This window comes from Polyodon spathula, chromosome 20 (assembly GCF_017654505.1).
Source record: "Polyodon spathula isolate WHYD16114869_AA chromosome 20, ASM1765450v1, whole genome shotgun sequence".
NCBI classification, from domain to species: Eukaryota; Metazoa; Chordata; class Actinopteri; order Acipenseriformes; family Polyodontidae; genus Polyodon; species Polyodon spathula.
The window spans coordinates 4,106,595-4,134,378 of record NC_054553.1 but is presented as its reverse complement, the minus strand read 5'-3'; the positions used below and the strand labels follow the sequence as shown (position 1 = coordinate 4,134,378).

General features: G+C 44.5%; 1 protein-coding gene across 1 annotated transcript; it reads left to right on the top strand.

The window, feature by feature from the left end:
• Positions 1 to 674: 674 nt before the first annotated feature.
• On the top strand, positions 675 to 27,784 carry LOC121295212 (proto-oncogene DBL-like). Its single transcript, XM_041219634.1, has 30 exons — positions 675 to 1,364; positions 6,311 to 6,379; positions 7,374 to 7,488; positions 8,886 to 8,976; positions 11,806 to 11,925; positions 12,222 to 12,338; positions 13,080 to 13,229; positions 13,663 to 13,787; positions 14,616 to 14,730; positions 14,912 to 15,031; positions 15,227 to 15,418; positions 16,256 to 16,447; positions 16,843 to 17,014; positions 18,082 to 18,170; positions 18,588 to 18,673; positions 18,823 to 18,889; positions 19,143 to 19,258; positions 20,088 to 20,157; positions 20,503 to 20,595; positions 20,681 to 20,773; positions 21,150 to 21,275; positions 21,417 to 21,638; positions 21,805 to 21,897; positions 22,251 to 22,329; positions 22,746 to 22,809; positions 23,458 to 23,567; positions 23,977 to 24,089; positions 24,275 to 24,387; positions 24,910 to 25,010; positions 25,263 to 27,784. Exons 1-30 carry the CDS (start codon positions 1,220 to 1,222, stop codon positions 25,301 to 25,303), a joined length of 3,399 nt encoding a protein of 1,132 aa, XP_041075568.1. The 5' UTR covers positions 675 to 1,219; the 3' UTR covers positions 25,304 to 27,784.

Here is a 27,784-nt window from a genome sequence, read left to right as displayed (position 1 = left end):
TACATCTATACAAAAGTAAAACAATCCACAAAGCTCTATTAAATATTTAGTTGAAAGGTTTGTGTGCTTCATCTAATTTATTCTAGATAAGACAATGATTGTTTCATAGTTATGGTTTAACTATCTGCAAGAGACAGATGCAGACTTCTAAGTAGAGCAACTATCTCGTATTTGTTCATCAGTACTCATGTGAAAGATATATCTATTTTTTCCCATTAATAACCTTTGCCAACGATTAAACACAATGCTCCAAGCCAAAAACATGAATGAAGAGACTTCCTATGATCTTTGAAAAACTGAAATGGGACCTCACTGTTCTACAGGGGTCTCAATAAGAGTAATGGACAGGGCCTCTTACTGTACACACAAACAAAAACAGGCATCTTTATGTATCTGACACATACAGTAATTCGAATATGGAAATGGAACTCCTGCAGGGAATCCCCAGCTTAAGCCTGTCGCTTTGTGAGTAGGAGATCAGAATTTAGCTTAGAACTGCTCTTGAAAACAGTGCATGCTGGCATATCTATGGGCAGGGACTGTTTAGTCTGTCCAAAGAACGGGTGTAATCGTGTGACAGAGAGAGAAAGGAGGAGGAGTGATGTTGGCTGAAAGTCAAATAACAAGGCAGGGCTGTCACAGCGGAACTGCAGGTACAGTAGCTGTGCCGGAGCAGAAGGGCTGCAGGAGGAGACGAGCAGACACTGAACGAATTAAAATCACCCTGGAGGGAGCTGGCAGCATTTCAAAAGCCCTTGCCTCCCACAGTTGAGAGCTGACACACTGAAGCACAGGGAGCTTGTGTCAGAGCTGAGGAGGACCGGAGAGGAGCAACTGCCTGGGGTGTCTGATCAGTATTTTGCTCTGTATCATTTATTTGGGGTATTTCTTTTGAAAAATGACTCAACGGTTTGGCCGCTTTGCAAACGTCAGCACTTCTCGGATTTAGCCAGTGGTGCTGCAACCAGATACATGGCTTTGGGTGCTAGCTTTTCATTGATTTCTCAACAGCGATTTGTCTCTCCCTCTCGAGTATAAATATCTACATTTTTGCCTGCTCAAGGTGACTTAAGCTTTGGCGCAGGGAAATAAATGCATCTGAAGTAGCAGCATCCTATGCTACCCTGTTCTAGAGTGAGAAGTTGACTGTTTTAGAAAGCCAGCCACTCCTGATAGGAGCAGGGCAGGGATGTGAGGCAGTTTGAGAACCTCAAGATCCATGGATTCTGATCCCAGCACTTCCGGCGATAGAGGACAGGACTTGGGAGCACTGCCGCATGATCTGGTACGGATCTCGGAGACGGAAATGGAGAGTTACTACAGCCTGCTGCAGGTGGGCTCGGAGCTGCAAGCTACATTGCAGAGTGAGTACACGATACACTGCGCTGTGCGGCCTCCTCTCGCTGCTGTGTCTGTATTCTGTATACAGGCTGCTGGCAACCGGTACCAGCTGGAGCAGCTGACTAAGTGACTTAGCTCTGCTCAAATTGAACTGCAATGCTGCAAATACAGTGCTGTACTGTGTTCAGGGTACTGACTGCATCCCAGCTTATTCTCCTTCTCATGTGTTTAAAGTGTTTTTACAGGCAGTTGACCCAGTAAACACAGAAAGCTGCCCATCAGTCTTAGCTCTAAAGAACAAAAATATCAGTTGTCGTTCTGATGTGAACTGTAACAGTTTCACATTGTATCTATCTCTCTTTCAGGTTTGTTTAGTTATTCAGATATCAATCTTGCTTTCCTTGTTGCCGTGGTATCCAGTAAATTAAACCATGCACGTTAAACATGCTTGGAAACATCCAGTAATGAGTCCTTATATTTAAGCACGATCGGGCACACTGCTTTCTTATTATCTTCTTATACAAAAAAAAAGTATTCTGTATGCTGAGATAGAGCTCCTCTAATTCTCTAATTGTAACTCCAAGCTGCCCTTTATCTTGATCCTGAGAGGAGGAAATTATTTTTGCATGTGTTGCTAGGTTAATATGTCAGTACCACTGGATCTTAAAGTTCACAAAAAGTTCAATTCCGATTCCCAAATTAAAGGGAAAAAGAGTCTTCAAAGGTGGCGCCCTGTCATGTGACAGAAAGCTTAACAATAAACCATGTGGGTGCATGTCACTTTAAGAGGTATTTGGAGTAACCTTTCCAGGTGCTGCAACAGTAACACGCTTCATTTTGAAAAGGCTTTTGAAATCATGCCTTTTGTTTGAGAGGAACTCCTCCCACTGACTCGGGTAGAATTAGCCAGAAACAGGTGTGTGTGTGTGTGTGTGTGTGTGTGTGTGTGTGTGTGTGTGTGTGTGTGATCTTTGCAATGAAAACAAAGCATACAGCACCAACAGCAGCAGCAGCAGGGGCAAGCAATTACCCACAGCCTGCTGAGCTTTCCAAAACCTCTCCATGCCTGCTCTGTGCATCCTACTACCAGGGAGGGATTAGGAATATAGGGGAGGGGTGCTGTTGGATGTTTAGTTTTTAATGTATTTGTTTTGTTTTTTGTTCCTCTATCTATATATGAGTGTGCCAAGGTATTTCTTTTGGATTTATCAGCATCCACATTGCGCAAGTTAAAGTCACAGCGTATGTCCATCCAGGATCACCACAGCTCTCCAGATTCAAATGGCTGGCCGGAAGAGCTGCTAGTTCAAGGTCACAGATGTTGTTTTCCAATTGGCTGGACAGAACTGAATCAGTCAGAGACGAGCCAATCGCACAGGAGTCATTTGCCTGTTGTATGAATCCTGGCACATATTTGAATATGATAAGCATGTGTACCAAAACCAGGGGGTGGTAATTCAAAATATTTCAATTGTTTAGAGAACCCAACTACCGGTAACTAGAATGACAGTGGGTGCTGGAAATCTACATGCCATGACAGCAGTTTATTTTGCTGTTCTTCCCAGGTTTGTGTGCCTCGCTGGCCCCTGTGTGGAAATGTGGTTGTGTTTCCTCAGGTTACAGGACCAGGTTAGAGCTCTGAGCTCTAGAATGAGTTGTAATTGAGAGCTCCTCACCTCTGTGAACCCAGTTAAGTATAGCAGCAATCTGTATACTCGCAGATCAAGTGCAAAAGCCAGCCATGTGAAAAGGGTTTGGAACTTAAAGACATTTTTCCTACAAGTAATGCCCAGTTTGCAGAAATAAACTTGTCTGCTCCCTGTTTTTTACATTTAAGGTAATTTTTCATCTTTGCACCCAGCTTTAAAGTATATCTGTTAATGATAAGCAACCTACTGAAGGCTGAAGTTATTTAAAAGTGGCGCTCACAGCATTTCCCAGATAAGCACAGAGGCAAATTATGAAGATGCCATTTATTTCAGACTTTGTCAATAATTCCAGGTTGCTTTGAGTGCTTCTCTTTTGTTTGTTTTTTTAATAGTCACAACATGGGCGTACCTCTGTGTGTTTAATCACTCTGAAATCAGTCGGATTTCAGGATAATATTTGCTGAATTATGCAATACTTCTATATCAGATGATAGCTTGTTCATATTGTTTTCCAATACAGCACAGGCAGTCTGAATTGAAATGCACACCATATTGGATGGTGATTGCCTGTGTATTGGGTAACATTGGCAGGTAATATGAGACTTTGTGTGCAACTGAGTGAGAAGACTGGATTTGACAAGGTAAGCAACTATCAAGACATAACGTACAGTAACAGCTCACCAATGAGAAGATGATAGCAGCAGTGTTTAATGGAGGGGCTCAATATCACACAGAGCCACATTATTAATGGAGTTTGGGCCTGACATTTTACCACATACATCTGGAAAGACTTGCACTCTGACTGGCTGAATATTTAAATTATTGTATAAGTTTGAAGCAAGAATATTAAAACAACCCATTCCCCCCAAAACACCCACCCATTTATTAATCTGCAGAAGCATTTGCAAGTTCACATGGCCATTAATTCTCATGGACCCCCTGCTATTTCTAATTGACGTTAAGGGTTAGGTCATGCTGTAGACTCAACAGGACAGGTGCAGTTGTTCATTTAGGATCACTGAATGTAATATCTGTGAAGCATTATCAGTGTATGAATCTGAGCACAAAGCATCAAGCCCTGGGTGCACCAGTTTCCAGCAGACTCATGGAAATCACCATGGGAACATCTGGGCACAAAAGATCAAAATATGGAATGATGTAAGGAGAGATGGGGCCCTGTTGTTCCTGTTTGCCTGTGAAGATGCCTGGAATATAATGTTCTATACTATTGTAACAATAGTTATAGCCTTTACAGTGTGCAATTAGTAATAACTATTTCACAAAGCAGCACAAACCTGCAAAGCTTAGCCATTGCAGTTCACTATAGAAATGCAGTGAATCATGAATGCTGAAGTAAACTTCTTGGTATAAACTACGAGGACAGGTTCAAATAATCAAGTCATTTTCATTTTTAAAGCATGCCGTGATTTATTTGAATGAACTTGGTTTTACGAGGGGGTTGAAATGGTCAGCTGAGGAATCGATGGTGTCAAACACCTTACCCCTAAAAGAATAAACTAATGGTGGGCTAGCAAGCACCTTGTTGCCAAACATTGTGGAACCCTTCCAGATCATGCTTTGGGATGAACTAGTGCAGCAGTGCCCGTTGAAATACAGACACTGCTGTTGGAATAGGGGCTCCCTTTGTTAAGAAGCATTTTATATCCTACCCTCAGAGCAACAATCTTTGCATGGGGTGACAGGTTCATTCATGAAATATTTAGCTTGAGTTCATTAACTAAATGATGACAGGCTGCTATACGCTGCTACAGCAGATAACATGCAAGCTCAACTCAAGGCTTAAGCTTTCATTTTTTTAATGTCCTACAGTATAGTACTTATAGTACTTGTGCTCAAAAGGGCTGGTGCACTGTGAACTTCTGGCCCTTGTTTGGATAGGCTTATGCCACAGACAAGTGGGTTTGCTGGCCCCAGATCAGTCCCCAGTGAGGGCTAGAAATCCAGTTAACAAAAGCACAACAATTTAGTATGGTTCAGCCCCAGTGGCAGTCCCTGTCTGGGAGGGGTCCAGCACTGACCAACTGCAGGCAGAGGTGGCTTGTCAGCCCCAGATTATTAGAATAAATGGCTTCAAGTGGCATTCGTATTCTTCTCTAACCTCTCTTCTTGTTCTGGATGCTGTTGGCTCCGCCTGTGTTATAAAATGTCACAGCAGCATGAAAGAAATCATAGTTGAGACGGCCAGAACAATAGCTAGCAGTGAATTTAAAACTGGTTAGAAATAACTACAGTGGAAACCAATTACAACAACCATTCTGAATGTTGTCTGTCTGGCTGTTGCAGGTGAATTAGTCTCACGCGTTTCATCAACCCAAAAGCATTACAAGCACCAATTTTGCTTATACAAATGCTGTGAAGATGAATCTGCTCCATTAGTATCTCAGGCTGACAGTAGATGTTTAAAGGGTCGTAAGAGGTCTAATAACATTCCCCTGTGTTCCAGGAATAACAGCACTAGGGGGCAGTGTTGCGGAGCTGCCGGGCACACCTGTTCTCTCAGGACACTTAATGACTCACCAGCATGATTGTGACTTTTGCTGCCCAGGAATGGGAACAATCTTGTTTGTTAATAGGGTGGTTAATGTGGAAAGACCAGTGGCACTCAGAAGATAAGCATTCGTAGAACGAAAAGCAGGACAGCACAAAGCCAGCTTTACAATAAGGAGGAGATATTCCTGAACGATTGCATATTGAGAGGTCATTTCAAACTTTAAGAGACGGGAAAAACATGTAGCTTACACTCATTCTAATACTAGTTATTTATCTGGCCCAAAGAGCAAAGTATTAAAAGAGCACAAGCTAGGACCATATTACACACACACACACACACAATGACACGCATACTCACACAATAGGCTATATCTACCTTTACATTGCAATAAACACTTTTAATGGAGATTATCCTGGGTTCAGTCACATGTTAATAAACTAGGTATCTATTAGGGGTGCTTGTGTGTATCCATCATAATGCTATCAGTCATATTTTGTGCTCATGTTTATCAAATATTGTATTGGTAGTGTTCTAACACAACACATGTTAAAATGTGTAAGCGTTGATTCTTAACGTTTGGAATGATAGGGCTATCTTTTCATTTTCATATGGTTACTTTCATTGTATATCAATTGGCTCTTTATTACATGTAACCAAACTTCATACCAATGAAATCAATTCAATTCAGTGAAACAGTAAGTGGATTTTCTGCAGTCAGTGTTCTTGCGTACACAAAGCCTTATCCAAGGTGTTTGTTGTTGTGAGCTGCGAGGCTCCAGTCTAACAGTTTGCTCTTCTCTCCTGTCAGGAGTTGACATTCCGATGAGGTTGCAGGACATCTCTGAGCACATGGAGAAGCAAATTGCATACCTGTCAGGTAAAAACTGTTAATAGTTTACCTGTAATCTCTTTGGTAACCTTGTTCAATCATTTGCATGAAGCAGAGATGTTGTTCACCTACACTAGCACAGGGATGCAAATAAGACTCCTATTGCATAGTGGTTTGATCCAATCCTGGTTTTACTGCAAGTTTAATAAGTCACACCTGAGCTTGTTACCCATGCACAGAGGCTTATCAAGCTCGTAGTAAAACCTGAAACTGGTCTTGTTTCCATCGCTGTATCATGGCCCAGGTGTTCTGGTCACGGTTTTTCCATACAGTGTCAGTAAGGAGCTGGGACTGAATGCCAGCAAGAGATCATCTTCGTGGCAATACACAAGCTCGGACCTTGAATGGAACTCAGTATGGGCTGTAGATATGAAAAAAGACCTGTTACAACTTCACACATGCACAAAAGACTGTCAGTAGAATGTATTGTCTAAGCAATAAAAGAGAGTTTGAGGAAGCCAGTAATTGGCATGGTAGGTTCAATTTGTGTGGCTACCTAGAACACACCTGTTTAAAGATCTAATTGTGTAGATGCTTACTAGGGACACATACATTTACATAGCCGCGTATGGTAATAGCATCTAATGACTGCTACCTCAGCATGTCTGCAGGCTCAGGAGTCAGAGCAAGAGCAGGTTCCTTCAACGACTCACTCAGTACATCTCATGATCTATACATTTATACAAAGCTTTCTTTCCATGCACTGCAGCGTCTCATAGTGCCTTACAATGCAAGCAACCATTATCAGCTGCAGTGACTGAAATAGGCAAATGTGTTCCCATGAATTATAAAAAAAGTTGATATGTATTCTCCTTTTACGTTGTTTGATTATCGTCTGTCACTGTGCTTGGGATTCTTTGCTGGTCATGAAACGCGCTATATAAATGTGAGATCCAAGCTGAACTGTAAGATCCTATTACCTGTTGTCTGTGGCATTCCTCTTATCTCAGTGCTTTACTGTGTTTGTGTTTGCCTCTTCCAGGTGGCCGGGGAGAGGGCTCTGCTGTTGTCATCACCCTCCCAGAGTGCTCCAGTTTTAACGAGGTTCCGGAAGATGCACTCACTAAAGTGTTGACCTACTTAACCATGATTCCACGGTGCGTGGCTATGCTGTACCTCCCTGCATTGCAGTGCCACCATGCTAATTCTGTATTCACTACAGAGCAGGAGAAATGCTTCCCGGGATATCTGAAGAACTGATAGCCATGATCAGCATTTCTCATCTCTATCGGTGGTCAGAGGCACTTCCCTGCTCCTGATTCTATCAGGACCCTTCTTGACACCAGTGATGTCTAGCCCAGAGCTACTCTGTGCAGGGCTCAGGAGAATGTAATGCTGAAGAGATGGTTCTGCTGGATCATGCAAAAGCTGCGGTTTTAAAGTTCCTTTCTGCAAAAGTGAAAGAACTGTGGGGGTTCCAGAAATGTGCTGTTAAATAAATCCAGCAGCTCTGCTGCAGTATGTCTTCCAGAGGAACCGGAAACCCAGAATCATGTTTTCTATGTGCTGAAAATATGTGTGTCTGTGTGGACATGAGTATATGTTTGTGTTTTGCATGTGTCTGTTTTTTTGTATTTAAATATGTGAGTGTGTGTGTGTGTGTGTGTGTGTGTGTGTGTGTGTGTGTGTGTGTGTGTGTGTGTGTGTGTGCATCATGTTCTTCAAACTTTTTGATGACAACAGTTTACATAAAGAGTGAGGTGATGCGCTTACTTGAAACAGTAGTCCGTTACAAAATATGCATTGCTTAAAATTCAAACTAAAAGTCTCTTTTCCCCATGTGTTCACATGGCTTTCAGTTAAGAATCACAAATCTTATAACATGAGCAAATGTAATGCCCCTTCAAAGATATCAATGCGCAGCCTATGTGTGTGCTTGCCCAAAAAATGCCGGTGCATTTGTATGTGTGGGGGGTATTTAGGAGGTTGATTTGTATCTAAAATCCACATTGTTACACCGATGTTCATAACAAAGTATTGACTTAGTGAGTCATTGTTCTTTTTACTTGAGGCACATTCAACTTGCATTTATTTGGTTTCTTCTAATCCCTCTACTGTAAACAGCATTGATTTAAATCCTGAATCCAAAAACAAATGCATGAACATATACTTGATAAAGACACTATCTCTCTGAAATGTCAGGTTCGAATTTGTTTATTCAGATATTAAAAATAGTATGAAAAGGACCGTTAAAACGTAACCCATTGTGTTCACTCAGAAAAAGGGTTGACAAGGGGAAGGTCTGTAGAGCGCCCTCCTGTGGAAAATCTTTCTAAATGTGACGTGCTAGCTCAGGCAGCTTGTATCTGGACCAGCACAATGGGTTTGACCACATCACTACACGTGATATAGATTCGTTTGAGCTCATGTCTGGAGTTGAGGTTTAACTGTAACACGTGTAGCAAACACAAACTGCGGGGGTTACTTATCATGATGACAGTAAGGCCAGCAAAGTGAATGTAACTGTCTTTTTTTTTTTTTTTTTTTAATTCAGAAAACGTGAACCCGAAATTAAATTTATTCTTCTTCTGGACCGGAGGATGGACACCTGGGCTTCAATTAAAGCGGCTCTCTGCAGGATAGCGGTAAGGCTGGACACGTTGCAATGCATTTGGAACACGCTGTTCTTTTCTACTTCATGTGTTTTAAATATCGTTTAAAAAAACTGTAACATATTTATTTTTGCATTCAACTATATAAATCAACGGAAATATTATTTCATCTAGTAGTAATACCCTAAAATAAGGAGATATTACATGCCAAACACATATAAGCTGTTTATTATTTATCGGCGCTGTAAAATGTTTACACACGCAACTAAACTATCTTTCCGATGCTTGGGAAGCCACAAGCGCTCTCCGAGGTGCTGAATCTGACGCTCCCAGCAGGGGTGCTTCGTGTGCTCTGTTTCCTCTGCTCAGTCTGTGGTGTAGTCGATTCATATTTAAACACTGGAATGTATTTCTGAATATTCAAGTGTCCTGTTTGAAAAGTTATGTTCCTCCATTATTTCGCCCAAATGTGCGTTTAATTGAGCCCATATACGCCATCTTAAAAAAATATATAAAAACCTGAAATTAACAAATAAAACAATTTTTTTTTGTGTGTATGTCAGATTTTATATATGTAAAATACAGCGGTACAAGACATTTCTTTTAGAAATCTTGTTACGTTGTGTTTCTTTGTTAGCTTTCAATTATTTCGACCCCCTACCAAGTTCTCTGCACACTGCGGCTGGCAGATTGCATACGTGCGTAGAGATGTTTAAATGTAATAATTCAAATAGAAGGCTGTGAATGTGGTGAGAACGCGCCGTTTCTAATTAAAAGAAGAAAACATGTACACAGGCTCTTGCTGAATTGGTGCAGCATCCTCCGCGCTGAAAATAAAACTATGTAGTTCACACAGTGCTGCCACCCTGCTCCTGGCAACGGCATCGTCAGCTTTGCAGATGCCTGCTTGTGGCCGGCCCCCTTACTGGAGCTGAGCTCTCATACCGCGGCTGCGGCGGCTGGCGGGTGGCAGCGAGAGGGAAAGACCCCGATTATCCGCCCCCTTTAACAGAAATGGCAGAGGCAAACTCTCCGCCGGGCATGGCGAGGCTCCGGAGGACCACGGTAAAATGATTCTGATCATATCATTTCTATACTGCTATAGTACTGTGCTTCTCAAGTTCAAATGTAATGGGGGAAAAATGCTGCAGAGTGGTGTTGCAGCTATACTATACCACAGAGGATATTGTGTGGGACTGGTCTATGGCATTTTGTTTTGCACAGGTAGCTGGCTGTATAATATAGCTTAGTCATGCGCTTCAGGTAGGGCACGGGCTTTAAGTGCGCATTAACACCTATATAACAAATCACATTACCCTGAAGATCTCGCCATGATTGCATTTGGAGGCCAAATATCACTGAGAGTGCGTTATGTTGTTAATTACCGGGGCTTGCTTGCTAGGTTAGTATTCCAGGACACCCCAATGTCAACAATGCTGGTTTAAAACATCGTGGTACAACAACACGCTCCCCCGGAAAAAAAAAAAAAAAAAAAAAAAAAACACTTTTGGAAACTCCAATATAGGTCAGTAAGTGACCGGGTTTGACACGAGCCAGTTTGACGAGACACGTGGCACGCACTCGAATTTAATTTAACGATTTGCTTTCTGAAAGTATGTAGCTGCAAAGTTGAGTTCCGGTTCGGGACAATATGAGACGACAAGAAACATGATGTTAGTGCAAAGTGTATTTAAAAAACAATATGTTAAAATGAGCACACATGTCCGTCAGTCATTTACCACAAATTACGTGTTTAAGGCAAAAAAATAAATAAAAATATCGCCATCCTCACACATTTTAAAACTGTGTGTTACCCTTACCCCGGCACACATTTGTACAGATTGCCCCGGACAGCTGCTCTTTGAACGCTCTCACAGTATTATAGTCTATATAGCACTGAGCAGATTGACAGCTTCTGTGGTCTGCTGTGTCTCCAGCAAGATGTTAATTACACCTTCACGCCTCTCAGCTGACAGAAAGGAAGTCCACATTGTGACAGTGATGAGCTGGAATGCGCTGCATTAGCACACTTTTAACAACACCCCCTCCCGTCCCAGCCCAGCTCAACGATAGCTGCACCAGGTGAAGATTAAAAAGCAAGTAAATGACAGGCAATGGGCATTTTAATGGCTTTGTAATTGGGTTGACATTTTAGCAACGTTGCAGCTATTGTTCTGGGATGTGTTGCATTTGATGCTTTCATGGTTCCTTTGATTTTAAAAGTGTCATTTGATAGCGAGTTAGCAACCCTTCATTAGTTTTAGTACCCTGTTGTTACAGGATAGCACCAGGGCCCAAGCTGGTTAGCAAAGTAAACATTTAGGAATCCCACAGGGGGACAACAATAAACAAAACCAGAATAAATAAACTGGGCCAAAATAAAACGTTTAAACAAAACAATGCAGGATGGGATTCACCTCCACCATACAGGTCAAAACTCATCAAGCACCCCTCCCCAAACAAAGGATTTTGCTTCCCTCTATACAGGTGGCCACTCCCACCTAACACTCAATTACCTAATTGGGGAACGGCCACACCTCTGATTTCTGGCAGAGACAGAATTAACCCCCTCCCTGCCAACCTTACAGTCCCACACACACACATTCATCACACCACCCCCAATCACTGCATTTTATATCTTCGAAATGTCTTTTGAAATGAGTGCCAGCCACTCATAGAGGTCTCTAGTGAACACAGTGTTTGTGCACCACTTTTATGAAAACAGAAAAAAAAAAACATTACTGATGATACCAAATCCAGGATTCTAAAGGGCACGCCAATTGTCCGAAATGTACACGCTTTGAATGTGTGAACCACGGATGGGAGTGCTCAGTGCCTCGTTATTCTCGTTTCCTCCTCCAGGCCTCCTTCCCAGGAAACCTGCACCTGGTCCTGGTTCTGCGTCCCACCAGCTTCTTCCAGCGGACTGTCACTGACATCGGCTTCCGCTTCAGCCAAGAGGACTTCATGCTTAAAATGCCAGTAAGAGCTGAAATATTATCTGCGGGTCTGACTTTCCCTTTAAGAGAAACATCATATTCCAGATTGAACCCACGGTCACTAATATCACTTAAAGAGGAAGTGATTTTGAGCCCGTTGTTAGTCATTCAGCAGATGTTTTTATCCAAAGCAACTTAGAGACTAGGGGGTGAACTATGCATCAACAACTGGGTATATAAAGTAAGTGATTCTGCAGCCTTGGAACTGCAGACCAGCCTGGTTCTGTGGCTCTCCTGGGTCCAGTTCCCTCTCCCTCAGACCCAGTTCTTGTGTTTCAGGTGGTCATGCTGAGCTCTGTGACCGAGCTGCTGCGCTACATCGATGAGAATCAGCTCACCCCAGAGTTCGGAGGCACCCTGGAGTACTGCCACAGCGACTGGGTCGTCCTGCGCACGGTGCGGGCAGGAGGGCCACACTGGGCTATGAGGAGATAAAGCACTCATACCTCAATTACACACACCTTCTATATTGCTTTCATGTCACTCGCCTAGTCCGTGGTACATTACACAGTCGCAGTCTGAGTTCTGTAGCATGCATTAGTGACCAAGCATCCTAAGGTACTAATCCAAAGCCATTAATATGATTAGTCTTAACACTGTTCAGCCCTAGGTAACAAAAGGAGGGAGAGTCAGCTAAGCAGGGTTGGGTCTGGTCATTGCTTGGATGAGCTGTGCTGCTGTGTCTATGGTGGCTCAATAGGTGGCGCTGTTTTCTCTGGCACAATAGCATCTGTTGTCCAGATGTGTTATAATCACAGATTGAAAAACAAATAAAGGCTGGAATTGTTTTATGTGATTGGAGATAGTCTGTACCCAAGGAGCACTCAATCCAGTTTTTACTTCAGAACACAGCCTTATCTTGTGTAGAGCGCAGAGAGCATCGTTGTTTGTGTTGATCAGTAATCATTGATTTAAAAATAAGCAGGAGCCAGAGAGATACAACAAAACAGTCCCCTCTTCTAGAGGGAAAGGCCCATCCCAAACTAGCATACAACACATGGCAGTGGTCTGTCTTGTAATTGCACTGCGGGACAAATCTACATATAGTTCTACAGCAGGGACTTCTGGTTTACCATAGAAGTCCATTACGCCCCACTTCCCTGTAATCAGCTCCTGTCTTGCTGGCTCCCCCTACAGGCCATCGAGAGCTTTGCAGTGACTGTGAAGGAGATTGCTCAGATGCTCCAGGCATTCGGCACGGAGCTGGCTGAGACTGAGCTGCCCGATGACATCATCTCCATCGAGTACCTGCTGATCGCTAACACCGACAGGTACAAGCAGCTGAAGGTAGGGCTGCACTAGGAATGGGCTGATTGCTAGCCGTGCCTTCCTCCTATAGCCTGTGCTTTGTTTTTTGTTTGTATTTTGAGATATTAATGGGAAAACATTTCTTATGGTTGGTAAGAATTGTGTGGTGGAGCAAATAAAACTAAGAAAATACAAAGCTACTGTAAATCTCTTTAGTTAACTGAATGAAGAATACCTGCCAGTGACTCAACCCATTCCAAAGGTTTCACTAAGGGCTTGATTAGCCCCAGTGTGTAGGTGACAAGCTCAGCTGTGTCTTATTAATAGTAAAACCAGGAATGGATGAAACTGCAGTCTTATTGTATTTCCAGCCATGGTTATTCTTTTAGATATACCTTCCACCATGCCCCTGGGGATGCTTCGTTTTCATGCTGATAAATCTCGCTCTGCTCCCCCCCTCCCCGTTTCACAGGAAGACATGCACTCAGTGATGAGGGAGGGCAGGCACCTGCTGTCGAGTCTGGAGGAGTCTGCGAGTGCCGAGGTGGAGTCTGAGCAGGAATGGGACGTGAGTCAGGACTGGCACATGGTGCACAGGTACAGACAGGAGACAGCAGAGAGGAGACTCCCGGGGCTCAGCGAAGCGCACACTAACCTTTGCTTCACTGCACAGTACAATGAAAATCAAAAAAATGGTTCATGTTACCAAAAAGCATGCACTCACAATGTATATTTCACTGCTTGGACTAGAAATAGTACAAGAATGACTTAAAAATGTCTCATAATTACTACATTACAAATATGTGGAAATCACAGTTTTCGTGAATATTAACTTTTTTTGCTGTCACTAAAGTTGCTTTGAATTACGTACAGGAAAATCAGCTATGAACTGTCTACATCTCCCAAACTATAGAGTAAAAATGTTTCAAATTTTGGTTACTTTTTTAAGTTGTTATTAATTACTGTGTTACTTTTAATTGCTACAAATGTGTTTATTCTTTAACTAATTCTTTAAAGAAGTCTTAGATGGCAGGTTGATCAACAATCTTATTTATTGCTGATTTGGAAACATCTGCTTTTTTTTTTACCCCATGCAGTAAAATCTGTTCCCTGGAGCTCAAGTAAATTCAGAGTGTACAGTAATGATTCCACTGATCTCAGTCCGTATGCAGGCTGGCGTCAAGGGGGGAGGCAAATGAATAACCCCTATGAGCAACCCCCTTTGCAGGGTCCCCCTTTTCTCACAGTTTGTGACATTTTCTAATTTGTGCATTTCGTGGGACGGAATCATATTGTGGTGTTTGACTAGAGTGACCTTTTCCATAATGTGACCCCCCCAAAACAACTATGGGGCCCCTATAGCACACTCTGCCACTGGGCCTGTAGACATATGATCCTGAAGCTGTTCATTCTGTCTGTCCTCAGGCTGCTGGCTCAGCTTCACGACATGGGAACTGCGTTCGACGGGTTCTGGGAGAAGCACCAGCTCAAACTGAAGCAATACCTCCAGCTCTGGGAGTTTGAGCAACACTTCCACGAGGTACAGCAAGAGCGATGTGGCCGAGCTGCAGTTGTGCAGTTCTGTGACTTAATTCATGAACTAGGAATCCTCTTATTCCTGACCCTGGTGGCTCCCTGTCAGTGCATTAGTTTACCAGCCTATCAATCGATCCTAAATCAGCAGGCAGTGAGTGATGCCCGGGCTATGGGTTTGTTTGCAGATGGAGACGTCCCTACAGCAGCTGTCTGCTCAGGAGCGAGAGGTACCCGGGGCGGGAGAGACTGTCGCTCAGACAGAGCATCTCATCCACGATGTGGACACACTGGAGGGGAGAGCTCAGGTAACATTCGCAACATTTGAACAAAGAATGGACTCCATTAGTGTATATCAAGTTAGACAGGCATTGTTTCATGTGGTGTCGTCCGGGCACCTTATGGTAACAGAATTGCTTGGTTGCTTGGTTGCTTGGTTGCTTGGTCCTCCTTTTTGAGTTGGCTCCTTCATTCCCCCCTCCCGGTTCTCCCTGTTTCTGCAGGAGGAGATGGGCCGGGCTCAGACAGTGATCCTGCAGGGGCACCAGCTGGCTGCCAGCCACCACTATGCCCTGGCGCTCTTATGCCAGCGCTGCAATGAGCTGCGGCACCTCTCGGACGTGCTGACTGCCAACCTGCGGGCCAAGAGGGAATCCCTCGCCCGCTCCAGAGAGCTGCTGTCCTGCCTAGAGGAGGTAAGACTGTAAAAAATGACAATTCTAACAGTGCTTAATGTAAGTATGTGGGATCGGTGTTCCACCTCGGCACGTTTTTGGTGAAATCTGCCCATTTTAGACTCCAGCAGGCTTTTGTTCATCACCATTGATTATTGGATCACGTTACTGGTTCTGTCTCTCTAGCTTTATGTCTTTATACAATATGATCTGCTGAATTTCAAGAGATCAGCAGTTACGACTCTGCAGAAAGCAGCCAGTTCCTCTCCTTCCCTCGTGCGATTCACATTTCTTAAGTGCGTTTAATGCTTCTAACGCAAACATAGCAAGGCTTTTCTGGACAGAGTGTTAAAAGCCAGACTCCCCAGGAAGGGGCTGCAGTGTTTAACAGTAATAGTTTTCCATTCTCAGAGTCATGGGAGACCTGTTAGGATTAAATAAGGGGATCTGGAGCAGGGTGGGGGTGGGGAGGGGGGGGACCTGCTAATTAAAACAGCAGTGGCCCACATACTGTAGAGATGCATCAGACTGCAATTAAATTAGGGCAAAAAAAATGTATTAAGCAAGATTGTTTTCATGTTTTCAAAAGTACAGGAAAAGTTTTCATCTGTCATACAAAAGCTTGGTTGTGTCCATCTATCTGTTCTCAGTTATTTTTAAGAACGTCTGTCTGTCCATGTCTGTCTGTCTGTATCTCTCTGTCCTGCCTCCCCCTTGTCTCTGTTTTTCTCCGTCTGTGTGCTTGCTTTCCCCTGCCTCTCCTGCCTCTTTGTCTGCTTGCTTACCTACTCTAAGTGTGTCCTGTTCTTCAGACCTGTTTGAAGGGTCCCGGTTTGTCTGTGTGTCTGTCTGTCACAGGCGCTGTGCTGGTGTGACAAGGGTGCCTACCTCCTGGCCAATCAGCAAGTGGATCGGTTCCAGACAAAGGAGGGGGCGCAGGGGGCTCTGCGGCAGATCGAGAGGTTCCAAGAGGGGAGCCCCCCTCCCCTGAGTGCCGGGGCCGAGGCCATGAGGGAGGAGTACCAGTCCATCCTCACCCCACAGCTCCTGGTAACCGCATCACACCCCATACCCTCCCCAACCTAAAAGAAACTATTTCAACGTCGCTCGCACAATTTTATTCAGGAAAGAGAAACACACCCAACAAAGTCGCCAAACCAGACCTAAACAACTAAGACTTTTAATTGAGGGGCTTGAATGAAGTTTCTTATTTGTTTTAGATGTTTATTCTGTGGGGTTTTTTCACCTGAGAAACAAATTGTGCTAATTAATGATTTGGAGTAAATAGCTTTGGAAATCTAGTAATAGTTTTTTCTGTTGACACTGAACCTAACAATATAGAAACAGTTGAACTAAATAACATATAAATGGCTTCTAACTTAGTCAGATAACAGCAGGAAGTTCTGTCAATCATCTCTGTTCTCACACTGTCACTGCTCTCATAGGAAAAGATAGACACAGCTCACGAGAAGGTGGTGGCGGTACGTGGAATGTTCCAGAACCGACAGGCCTGTCTCCAGAAGCTGACGGACAAGCAGGTCCGGCCCGTCCAGCTGGTGGCTCCCAGACCCGAGAACCCGCCCCGCTCCAAATCCCCGCTCTTCTCCCCCAAACACGGTGAGCCGGCCAGCCAGCACAGCTACACAGAGGCTGCTTTATCCGGGGTGGAGAGACTAAGAGCTGCTTGTTATCATATTCAAATTCACAATCACTCTCTGGAAAAGCATAGCATTTCAACTGAGAACCAAAATAATTTTACCAAGATGAGCCCAGCCAGGATTTGAAAGAGATTTACTGGGGAATTGACGTGGGGAGCATTGATCAACTTTTAAGTACTTGATGCAATCTTGCGTTCTCCAGTGCTGTAAAATGTTCTCAAAATCCAGCTGTGGCTTTTCCCTGTGGGGTACAGGTTGATCAAATGAGTTCCAAAGCCAGACAGACAACCTTTGAGTCAGTAAAATGTGACACGTTGTCTGCTTGACTACAGTTTGACCTGTTTCGAACTGACCAGGCAGCGCCTACACTGGAGGTGTTTTACTGTACCCTGACCAGGTGAATAAAGTGCCCAAAAATGTACGTAAGGTGAGATTTTACCACTGCCGACACTGGCACACAATCACATATTACTTGAAAAGGACACATGGTTGCAGTCTGTATGTGATTATGGACTGCATTTACACACCTGGTCTAATGGGAATAGCATGGGAATCTCTGAGGTTCACTAGCTGGTACGATTCTGCAGTGTAAAGTTGATGGTGCATGCTTTGTATCCCCTCAGTACACTGCCACAGAGCTCTCGTTTCACATTCATATTGAATCCACCTTCCTCCCATTTCACTAAAAGCTTTCCTCATTGTTTGTGGGCAACTCACTGCGGCTCTCTCTCTGTATTCCTTTGCAAAAATGTTAAATCTGTTGGCTTTGAGCCTGCAGGCGACGCACACCAGGATGCATTGTGTACAGGCTGCCACCTGAGCCAGTGAAATATTCAATTAATTTATTTGCCATAGGTATCATGAGAGGTAAGGTACATGAATTAATTTAGTGCCTCCTCGGGTGGGCAGTTACATCAGCCTCACAAACCCATTAAAGGTCCTGATTGCTCTAATTCGTCCCTGCAGATAGAGAGAGATTTGTGTTTGTTTTTAATAAACGGGTCAGTGCTTCCCTCTTCTGTCCAGGTGTGGATTTCAACTCCAGTCTGAAGTTCTCGTTTGACCTGTCTCTGCCCAGAAAGAGAGCCTCCAGGAAGAGCCCTAACTCCAGGAAGGTAAAACAGTGGCATCAAATTAACCCTTTCATGCTTGGCGACCTCATGAGAACAAATACAAAAAAAAAAAATCTAATCTTTATGTGGGGACATATGGGAAACACAAATGCATGATAGCCTCATATGAGGATGACCTATTTTCCCCCAATATAAAGCAATGAAAAAAAAGTAGTGCATGAAAGGGTTAATTAATTATTGTCTGTACCAAAAAGCAAATCCAAATATACATGTACTGTACAATTATCTGAGTTCATATTTTATATTAGTACAGTATATTAGTTTACTGCTCTGTGGCTTTGGGTTGAGATATTCTACCAAGCCATGTTGAAAGGTGAACATTGTCGCTCAGAACAGAGCAACGTATTCCTCAGTCTCAGTACAAGCCCAGGCAGTGATTTCTGTTTTGTTCCCTCTCAGATTGAGGTGATGCATGACTACCAGGAGACACGCAGCTCTCTCTCTTTCAGCTCAGAGGGAGAGGACAGCCCTGACCTGCTCAGATGGTAACCCGGCCCTGCCCACCCCTCTCTCTCTCTCTCTCTCTCTCTCTCTCTCTCTCTCTCTCTCTCTCTCTCTCTCTCTCTCTCTCTCTCTCTCTCTCTCTCTCACGCTCACACTCACACTCACACTCTACCTCTCCTTCTCTCTGCAGCCTCGTGATGAAGGAGTTGATTGAGACGGAGCGTGTCTATGTGGACGAGTTGCTTTCTGTGCTGCTGGTGAGAGGACTTCACCCTCGCTTCCATTCGGTCCATTTGATTTATTCCATGCATAGCCTTTTCACCCATTCCAGTTTTACCACAAGCTTGATTAGCCACCCAGTGTATATGTAACAAGCTCAGGTGTGTCTTATTAAACTCGTAGTAGAAGGAGGAATGGATCAAACTGCTCTGCAAGCTGTCTTATTTCTGTCCCTGCTAGTTCTTTTAGAGATCATTTCCACTATTCTTCATGTTTGTCTGTTTCTTGCAGGGTTACCGGGCGGAAATGGACAATCCTGCCCTGTCCGTCCTCATGCCCCCTGTCCTGCGCAGTAAGAAGGCCGTCCTCTTCGGTAACATGACCGAAATATACAGCTTTCACAGCAGGCACGACAAGAACCACATTCTGAATCTCATTACTTTATCAGGGCAGCCCAGCCTATCATCAGCGCAGAGCACCCCAGTGTCTTAGAGTCCTTAGAGCTGTGTTAATGCTATGAGCATGCTAATTCACTGAAAGGGTTCATGCTGTTAGTGTTAGTTAGTCCCCCTTAGTGGATGTGAGAAGCACCGCTCTGGCGACACACTAGTTTCCCAGATGTATGTGGAGGTTACTGTGTTATTAAAATAGGATCATTTGACACCCATATCATGTTGCTCTGTATGGCACGTCTAAGCACAGGGAGAGATTTGCCAGTCTGGTTTGTGCATTAGGATTGCCATTGCTTTGTGACACTGACTGATTTCCACAATCAAAGCCCCATCACAGCAAAAACAAGAATCCCCTTCACTCCCACAGTGGAATGGCTCCCATGCTTGTCAAACTGCAGTGGCTGCAATTAAGCACTCCAGGTCTCTATCTCTTTACCTTAATGGGAAAGTGCCACATAACTGTGAATCTTTGCTGTGTTGTGCTTGAAGAGGACAGAAGGTTTCATGAGCTGACTGGGGTTAACACTTCTCTGATTTAGTCTTTTGAAAGATGGATAGTTTCAGAGAGACTCTCCCTTATAGATGTGTCCAGGCTGCTCTAGGCTGAGGCTGTGGTGCCCTGCTGGGGTGTGCCTTGGTGTTGTGGGAGAGTCTAGGAGTGTTGTGTGCTGTGTGCAGGGGCGCTTCTGCACTGCTCTGTACAGGCCTGGCTGCCCTGGGCTGGACTTGGCTCTGGCGTGCGCTGCAGTGGCCCGGTTTGTCTAAAGCTGCTGTCTCTCTACAGGGTGTTCCTGCAGGAGCTTGAGGGCTGTCTGGAGACCCCCGAGAGGGTGGGAGTCTGTTTTCTTGAGAGGGTGAGTGACACAGGGTAGGGGTCTTACAACTTCACAATTAAACAGTAGCCAGTATCATCTGAACCATTTTTAACTCTATGCAGGCCAAATAAAGTGTTGCAAGCATACAGTATAAGCCCATGTATTTAATATTAAACACATCTTCACAGTCCATATACAACTGCTTCACATGTACAGTCTTACACAAGCAGCACTAGTGATTTAGTGTATGGTTTCAATTTGAAAATGTTAGGAGACATATGATGGTACTTCAGTGAACCGTTTGAATCCTGCTCGTGAAGTTAATCCCAGTGCTCTTGGTGCACTAGCCAGCCCCACAACTCGTTGTTTCTGACTGTGTTTCAGAAGGAGAACTTCCAGATGTACGAGCAGTACTGTCAGAACAAGCCTCGCTCCGAGTCTCTGTGGAGGCAGTGCTCCGACTGCGCCTTCTTCCAGGTATCTCCACACCTGTCCTTCCTTCATCTAAACACCTGGACTGTAATCACCTGTACTGATAACAACGCCCTTTCCTCTGCTGCAGGAATGCCAGAGGAAGCTTGACCACAAGCTGGGTTTGGACTCCTACCTACTGAAGCCAGTCCAGAGGCTTACCAAGTACCAGCTCTTACTAAAGGTTCACCAGGGCTTCTTATAACTTCTGATTCTGCATTTCTGAAGTTTCTTTGATATTCATGTTCTAGACTTTAAATAACTGACTTAAAGCTTTGTGAGTCATCACAGATAAACACGCCTTAGTTCAGTTGTCCCATGGCTCCTCCTGACTATCCTTCCCTCTCCCCTCTCCTTCTCTTCCCTCTCCCCTCTCCTTCTCTCCCCTTTCTCCTCTCCTCACTACCTTCCCCTCTCCCCTCTCCCCTCTCCTCACTCCCCTCTCCTATCTTCTCTCTCCTCTCTCCCATACTCTCTCCCCTCTTCCTGGTCTTCTCTCCTCACTCTCCTCTCCTTCTCTCCCCTCCCACCTCCCCCCTCTCTTCATTCTCCCTTATTAGGAGCTGCTAAAGTACAGCACCAACTGCAATGGCTCTAAGGAGCTGGAGGGGGCGCTCACAGCCATGCTGGACCTGCTCAAGTCCGTCAATGACTCCATGCACCAGATCGCCATCACTGGATACGAGGTGTGTGCACTATCAGGAGGGGGCTGCGTGGGCTCCTGTGATATTGTCAGGAGTGTGTTATGTGTTTAGCAGTGCATTGTGTTTTGTGTATATGCAAGCCTTGTGTAGTGTAGTGACAGGCACTGTGTATTGTATTGGCAGGGGGAGCTGAGTGACCTGGGCCGGGTGCTGATGCAAGGCTCCTTCAGCGTGTGGATCAGTCACAAGAAGGGTCCCACTAAGATGAAAGAGCTGGCCCGCTTTAAGCCCATGCAGAGGCACCTGTTCCTGCACGAGCGCGCGCTGCTCTTCTGTAAGAGGAGGGAGGAGCACGGAGAGGGCTACGACAAGACGCCCTCCTACAGCTTCAAACACTGCCTCAAGGTGAGAGCCTCCCCACACTGCATTTCATCTAATAAAATAACGTAGCAATCAGATATTGAACTGCTGTTTGCAAGGACCTGGAACCAAAGCTTCCAGACATCCTTCTGTATCAGATATTTAACTGTGCTGAACTAAATGGAGTTGTTTTTATGGTGTGCTGTCCTAGATGAGTGCTGTGGGGATCACCGAAAACGTGAAGGGGGACATCAAGAAATTTGAGATCTGGTACAGCAGCCGGGAGGAGGTGTATATGGTGCAGGTAGGGGGCGTGCTGCTTGTTTAATAGATCTTGCTCACAATCGGTCACTGTGATTGACAGTGTAGTTACTCCTGTACCATGACTCTCTATACAGGACTTTATGGGAAAACTAAGGTAAAGCCAATGGTTTGGTATAGACTATATCACTGCATGCAAAACAAAATGTGACTGTCTGTTGATAGATTAGGAGGAGTCTGCAGTCCCAAGGAGTCTGGATATTAGAGAAGAGAGGGCAGCTTGGTGTAGCAGTCTAAAGCACTGCAGCCAGATATGGTGTTCCCTGGAACTGGAGCAGGGACAGGTGTGCTCCAGCAATGGTGGTGGTTGATCTGTTTTTACATTGTTACTCTCAGGCTCCCTCTGTGGAAGTGAAGCTGGCCTGGCTCAGTGAGATTCGGAAAGTGCTAACCAATCAGCAGAAACTTCTACGAGGTCACTTCAGCATTTATTGCCTGTGTGTGTGCATGTGCATGTATGTGTGTGTCTGTGTTAATGTATTTGTGTTTGTTTTGATTTCGCTTGTTTGCATGAACGCTACGTTTGTTTGAGTGCATGCTTGTTTTCCTATAATTATGGTAATGCATATTTGCATGTCCAGTGTACTGGGTGTGGGTGCATGGACAAGCAATCCTGGCTCCATGCTCCTGGTTACAGGAAAATACCCTGTGCAGAGGAAGATTGAACGACAGTAAGCTTCTGTTATTCAAGGTGTCTGCTGGGATCAATGGAAAAATACAAAACTGTGCCACTCTGCAGAGAGCAGCGAGTCTGTGCATGTGAATACAGCATGCAGAGCAGTGCAAGGTGGAGCCTGCCTCTCAACCTGTGCTCTTGTCTCTCCTTCACAGAGGACACCCTCCTTCCCAGTCCAGCCACAGACCTGATGCAGCTCTCCCCACCGCTGTGTAACAGGTAAGCCTCACAGCACAGCGAATGAAAATATATTGGGCTGTTTAGAAAGCTCAGTTAATTATAGTTTCCAAAAATGGGAAAGACACTAAATAGTGCATTGCTAATACCCACACTGCCATGTACAGGATTTATACAGTACGTGCAGCGTCTTGACAGCCTAGCAGGGAACCTCCAGGCCGTTATATAAATATCAAGTTTAAACATCAGGTTATAATCTTGCATTGTCTGTACACAGCATTAAAAGCCCACGCAATTATCTTCGAAGTGTAAAATGGCTATGCTTGTCATCCTAAATAGATAAACCAAACCAAAGCAACAATTGTACTTTAACTTGTTGATTGTCCTACAGGGAGATTAAGACGTCGAAAGCCGTCAGTGTGGGGTGCTTTTCCAGGCTAGATTACACCATCCCCGCGGCGCACGTGTTTCTGTGTGTGCGTCACAGAAATCGCCGGCATCACAAGTGACCCACAAACAAAATAAGTACAACACCTGCACCTGGTCATGGCTGTACTGTGTGTAGGGTGCTGCTAAAAAATAACTGGCTGCTGCTGTTTGCCTTCTGCCAGTCATTGCACCCCCTTACCATGAGACACACTGAAATCTGATTGCTGAGCTGTGAGTGAGTGTCTGTGTCGTTCCTTTCAGTAAGCTGCAGAGGGCGTCGTTCAGCTCAGAGGAGAACGAGTCGGGCCGGACCAGCCCGGTCATGCTGGACGCTCTTGTCTTCTCGCCACAGAACCAGCAGAACCGCAAGAGTATGTTTGAAATTCACCGCGGCCGTGCAGCCACCGGGGGGGGTGTTACCTAAATAGTTTTTTATTTCACTGACAATAGGGAAATGCTACAGAGGGTAAATGTCCTTTTTCATTGTTTTCCAAATGCTTCAGCATTGCCAGGAGCTCAGCTAGCTGAAACCTATGTTTGCTTGACTGTTTCTTATAGTTTGCAGTTTTGGTTGGATGCCTGAAGTTATGGATGTTTTTTTTATTATATTTTGAGAACCGCTAATGGAAGTAGGATAAAACTTGGTACAGGCATTCTTTATCACAGATCCCTCGTAATGAATTTAGTAACAGCAGCAGCAGCCCTCCTCAATCGTTCCCTCTCGTTCTCTCCCTGTAAGTGTGCTTGGCTCACCCCCCTGCCTGTGTGTGTTTCTGCTAGGCTGGCCCGGAGCCTCTCACTCGGTGGATATCTGCGAGGGTCTGGAGGACTGGAGCGGCACCAGTGACCTCTCCAACCCCTCAGACACTGAGGAGGAGGACGGGGCCCCCCTGGTGAGTACAGCGGGGGAACCATCACCTGACCTGCTCTATCCCAGACAGGCTTCTTTCCAGCAGGGGTGTTAGCTGAACCTGAACTTGAATAACAGGCAAGCTAAGTCACATCCTCACACCCCCATCCTCTCTCTGTAAGGGTAGCAGCCACCCCCCCCCAAGCCTGTACTGTCTGTGTCTCTCAGTCCCCTGGCAGGTACAAGGCTGTAGCAGACTGTAGGAGGTGTGGGCCTGACGACCTGGTAATAAAGAGTGGAGATGTGATCAAGCTCCTTCAGGAGGACAGGGAAGGGCAGTGGTGAGTCTGAGCAGAACCCGGGTCACTCAGGATTGGCTGTAGTCAGCACTCTGTGTGTCGAGAGACTTTCCAGCATTTTATTAATGAATTCCTATTTGTAACTTTCTCAGTGTGATGGATTAACCTCTATTGTATTTATAACCCAGCGATGTTTTTGACAGCCAATCAAAATGCTGAAAACCATGGATTTAACAGGCTGGGCAATACAGCTGCTGGCTGTGAATGTTACCTTTGACTGCTGAAACTAAAAGGCATTTCCAGAAGACAGTGATACCAGCTCCCTGGCTTTATTTGTGTGATTTGAAATTGAAAGGGAAAATACACACTATTTAATAATTTCTCACATCAGAGGTAGAAGGTTGGTTTGCAAATAAATTGTTCTCCAGGGTACATAGAGAGATGGAGAGGAATTGGTTGAAAGCCAGACCCCCCCCCAGATTCTGCCCTGATGGAGAGGTAGCTAGCAGATCTGATCATTCTCCTGTCTCTCTCTCTCTCTGTCTCTTGTGCTGTGCTCCGCAGGCTGGTGAAGAATCTGAACCGCAAGAAAGAGGGCTGGATCCCCATCAGCAGCCTGCAGCTGGTGCTCGGAGAGAGCAGGGCACACTCTGGAAGACTGGCGGGTAAGCACTCTCACCAGCACCCACGCCAACTCGCTAATACCCACGCCAACTCTCACGCCTATTCCCACGCCAATTCCCACACTAACACCTCCCCTACACCCCATTAACACCACCATTAACACTCACACTATTACAAACAAGCACACTGGGAGCGAGCAGGGAACTAAGCACACATTTTATATATATATATATATATATATATATATATATATATATATATATATATATATATATATATATATTGTTTTCCAGATCCTGGGAATCTAGAAACAAGAAAACTGAGCTCTCCGTAAGAAAGCAAGAGCCGGCAAGAGTCAAACTGAGGCGGACAATGTGAGCTCTGTTGGGATTGGTCCTGTTTTTAACTGGGACTCATTTGATTGATTCTTCTTGAGGAGGGCTTTCATATGGCGTGTGATTGGTCAGCAGGAAATAAACAGACAATCTCTGGCCAATCAACTGCTTCGACCACAGACGGTTAAGTTTCCTTCAGACCAATCGCAAAGGAGATACCCTAACCATTCTGACATTACAGCTGCGGGAGTTTTCATTCATGCTAGAAATGTACTTTCATGGGCTCACTTTTCCTGCATTTCAACGTGACCACCTTTGCACAGAATAGAGAATTGATTTGTGTCCAATCTGCAAATGAGATTTCACAGTGAAAGCTCACAAGCATTCCCAGCACAGCTTCTGGACTGTCTTGGTTCAATCTGATTGCAGCATGCATTAAAATAGTCAGACGGAAGTGGTGACATCAGCAGATTCATGGGAGGACCGCGTGTCTAATGGAGACGCAGAATTAAACTATCCATGACTAGGGTGAGAGAGAGAGAGAGCTCTGTCCTGCACAGCATGGTACTGTATCGCTCCCAGGAACCTTCAGAGATAACTTTCCACCTCATTGGATTGTGAGAAGCCAGTGCACACACCCACCATCAGCATTGTCTGACTATCAGCCTATTTCTCTTCTCTACCGGAAGCAGCAATTCGATGTATTGAAAAAAGAGAAGCCCATTTTTAATCCAGTGAACCTGTCAGTGAGAGATCTAGTGTAACTCTGCATTGGGAGCTCTTTGTTTTAACAGAAATCATAGCACTGTCTCCAATGGGATAGAGGACACTGCTACCCAGAGACAAAAGTGAACAGAAATAAAATGAAAAGAGCACAGCTGGAATGAATTGTATGATTCGGGGCCCTGTTTATTGTTGTTGTTTTATCCATTTTGCACAGGCAGTGTACAGGGGGAGCGCCCTCTCCTGGACTGCCTGGTGCAGTGCACTCTGGAGGTCAAGTGGGGTCACTGGGGCTCTGGACAACACAGACAATGTCACAGCAGACTGGGACCTTGCATGACCTCTGGAATATTTGGGAAGAGAGTTTTAGTTTGCCTTTGGGTTATTAAACAGAGCTAAAGAAAAACTGTTTTCACACACACAAGAGAAAAAAAAAAGTTAACATGACAGCTCAATAAAGCTTCTCATACGAAGAGTGGATTTATTAGGAACTGATCTTCCTAATAAAAATGAAGTCTGTGTGGCAATTAAGTTTAAATTCTCCACACTTTGCAACTTTTTCTTTTCTTCTGTGAATGACGATGAAGGTTGGTTTATCCGAGATCAGAAGGGTTACACACACCCCTGGGTTAGCTGAATGTGTTATTTATGTGTTTAAAGGACACCAGGGGACATGTTCAAGTGATAATACAGATTAGATACTAGCTGAAAGACCTTCCCACACTGGCAAGGTTCTTGTTTATGGTACATTACTAGAATCCTTTTCACTTTGAAACAACAAAGAAATACTGTATTTTCTAAACATGTAAGTTAAGGAGTGGGGAGGCTTTTACTTCAAACCTGTACAGTGTTCGAGTTTACATGCCAAAAATGTGATGTGCCATGAAAACACTCTTTTATAACAAAGCTGGGTGTAATATTTTTCTTGGCAATATTGCAAAGAATAAGAAGCACTGAATCCATGCTTACTTCCACAGACCTCAATCCTGCAAAGTTCGAAAGCACTTTAAGGATTAACACATAAAGAAGAGCAGATCCTGGAAGCTGTTGTAAGGAAAATAATCATGCATGTGTCATTGTTCTCTGTTTTCCCCGCAGGCTCCTGTATGTATTCATATGTTTCCGATACATTTCATTGGTCCCCCATTGCCACCAGGAAGCTATAGGTTTGCAAAGGTAAAAAGCAACAACTTAAATGGGCAGTGATTTTTTATTGTTCATAGTAAAACTTGGATGCAATGGGTCTTGGCATTCTTTCAGTCTTTCAGTTAATGTTTGGTGTTCTCCAGACGCTCCTGACTACAGCAAAATCAACTCCATACCTCCTTTTGTATCTGTTTTGGTGGCTTTAATCACAAAGATTCCAGTATACTTATCCCAGTGTGTGGAATTGCAGTGCAACTAATGCGTCTTAAACTCAGGGGTCAAATTGAATGATCGGAGCAGCAGTGGATCTTAACGGCACCTTAAAACCAGTTTGACGGCTCTGATTGTGGACTTCTTCTCTGTGCGTTTGTTGTTGTGTTCAGTGAAATAAGAAGGGCGGCAATGAATCCCCCCCCCAAATGCCAGTTAAATTACAGTGCGTTGCCATCTGGAGCATTAAAACGAACCTTACAAGTTTAATACCATGATTAACTCCCCCCCAGCCATCACAAAAAAACAAAAACAAATGCATGGCAGCAAGCTAAGAGTGAAAGAATCGATTTAAGGCTATTTTTGTTATATACGTGCATTTTAATTCTTGTACACCTCTG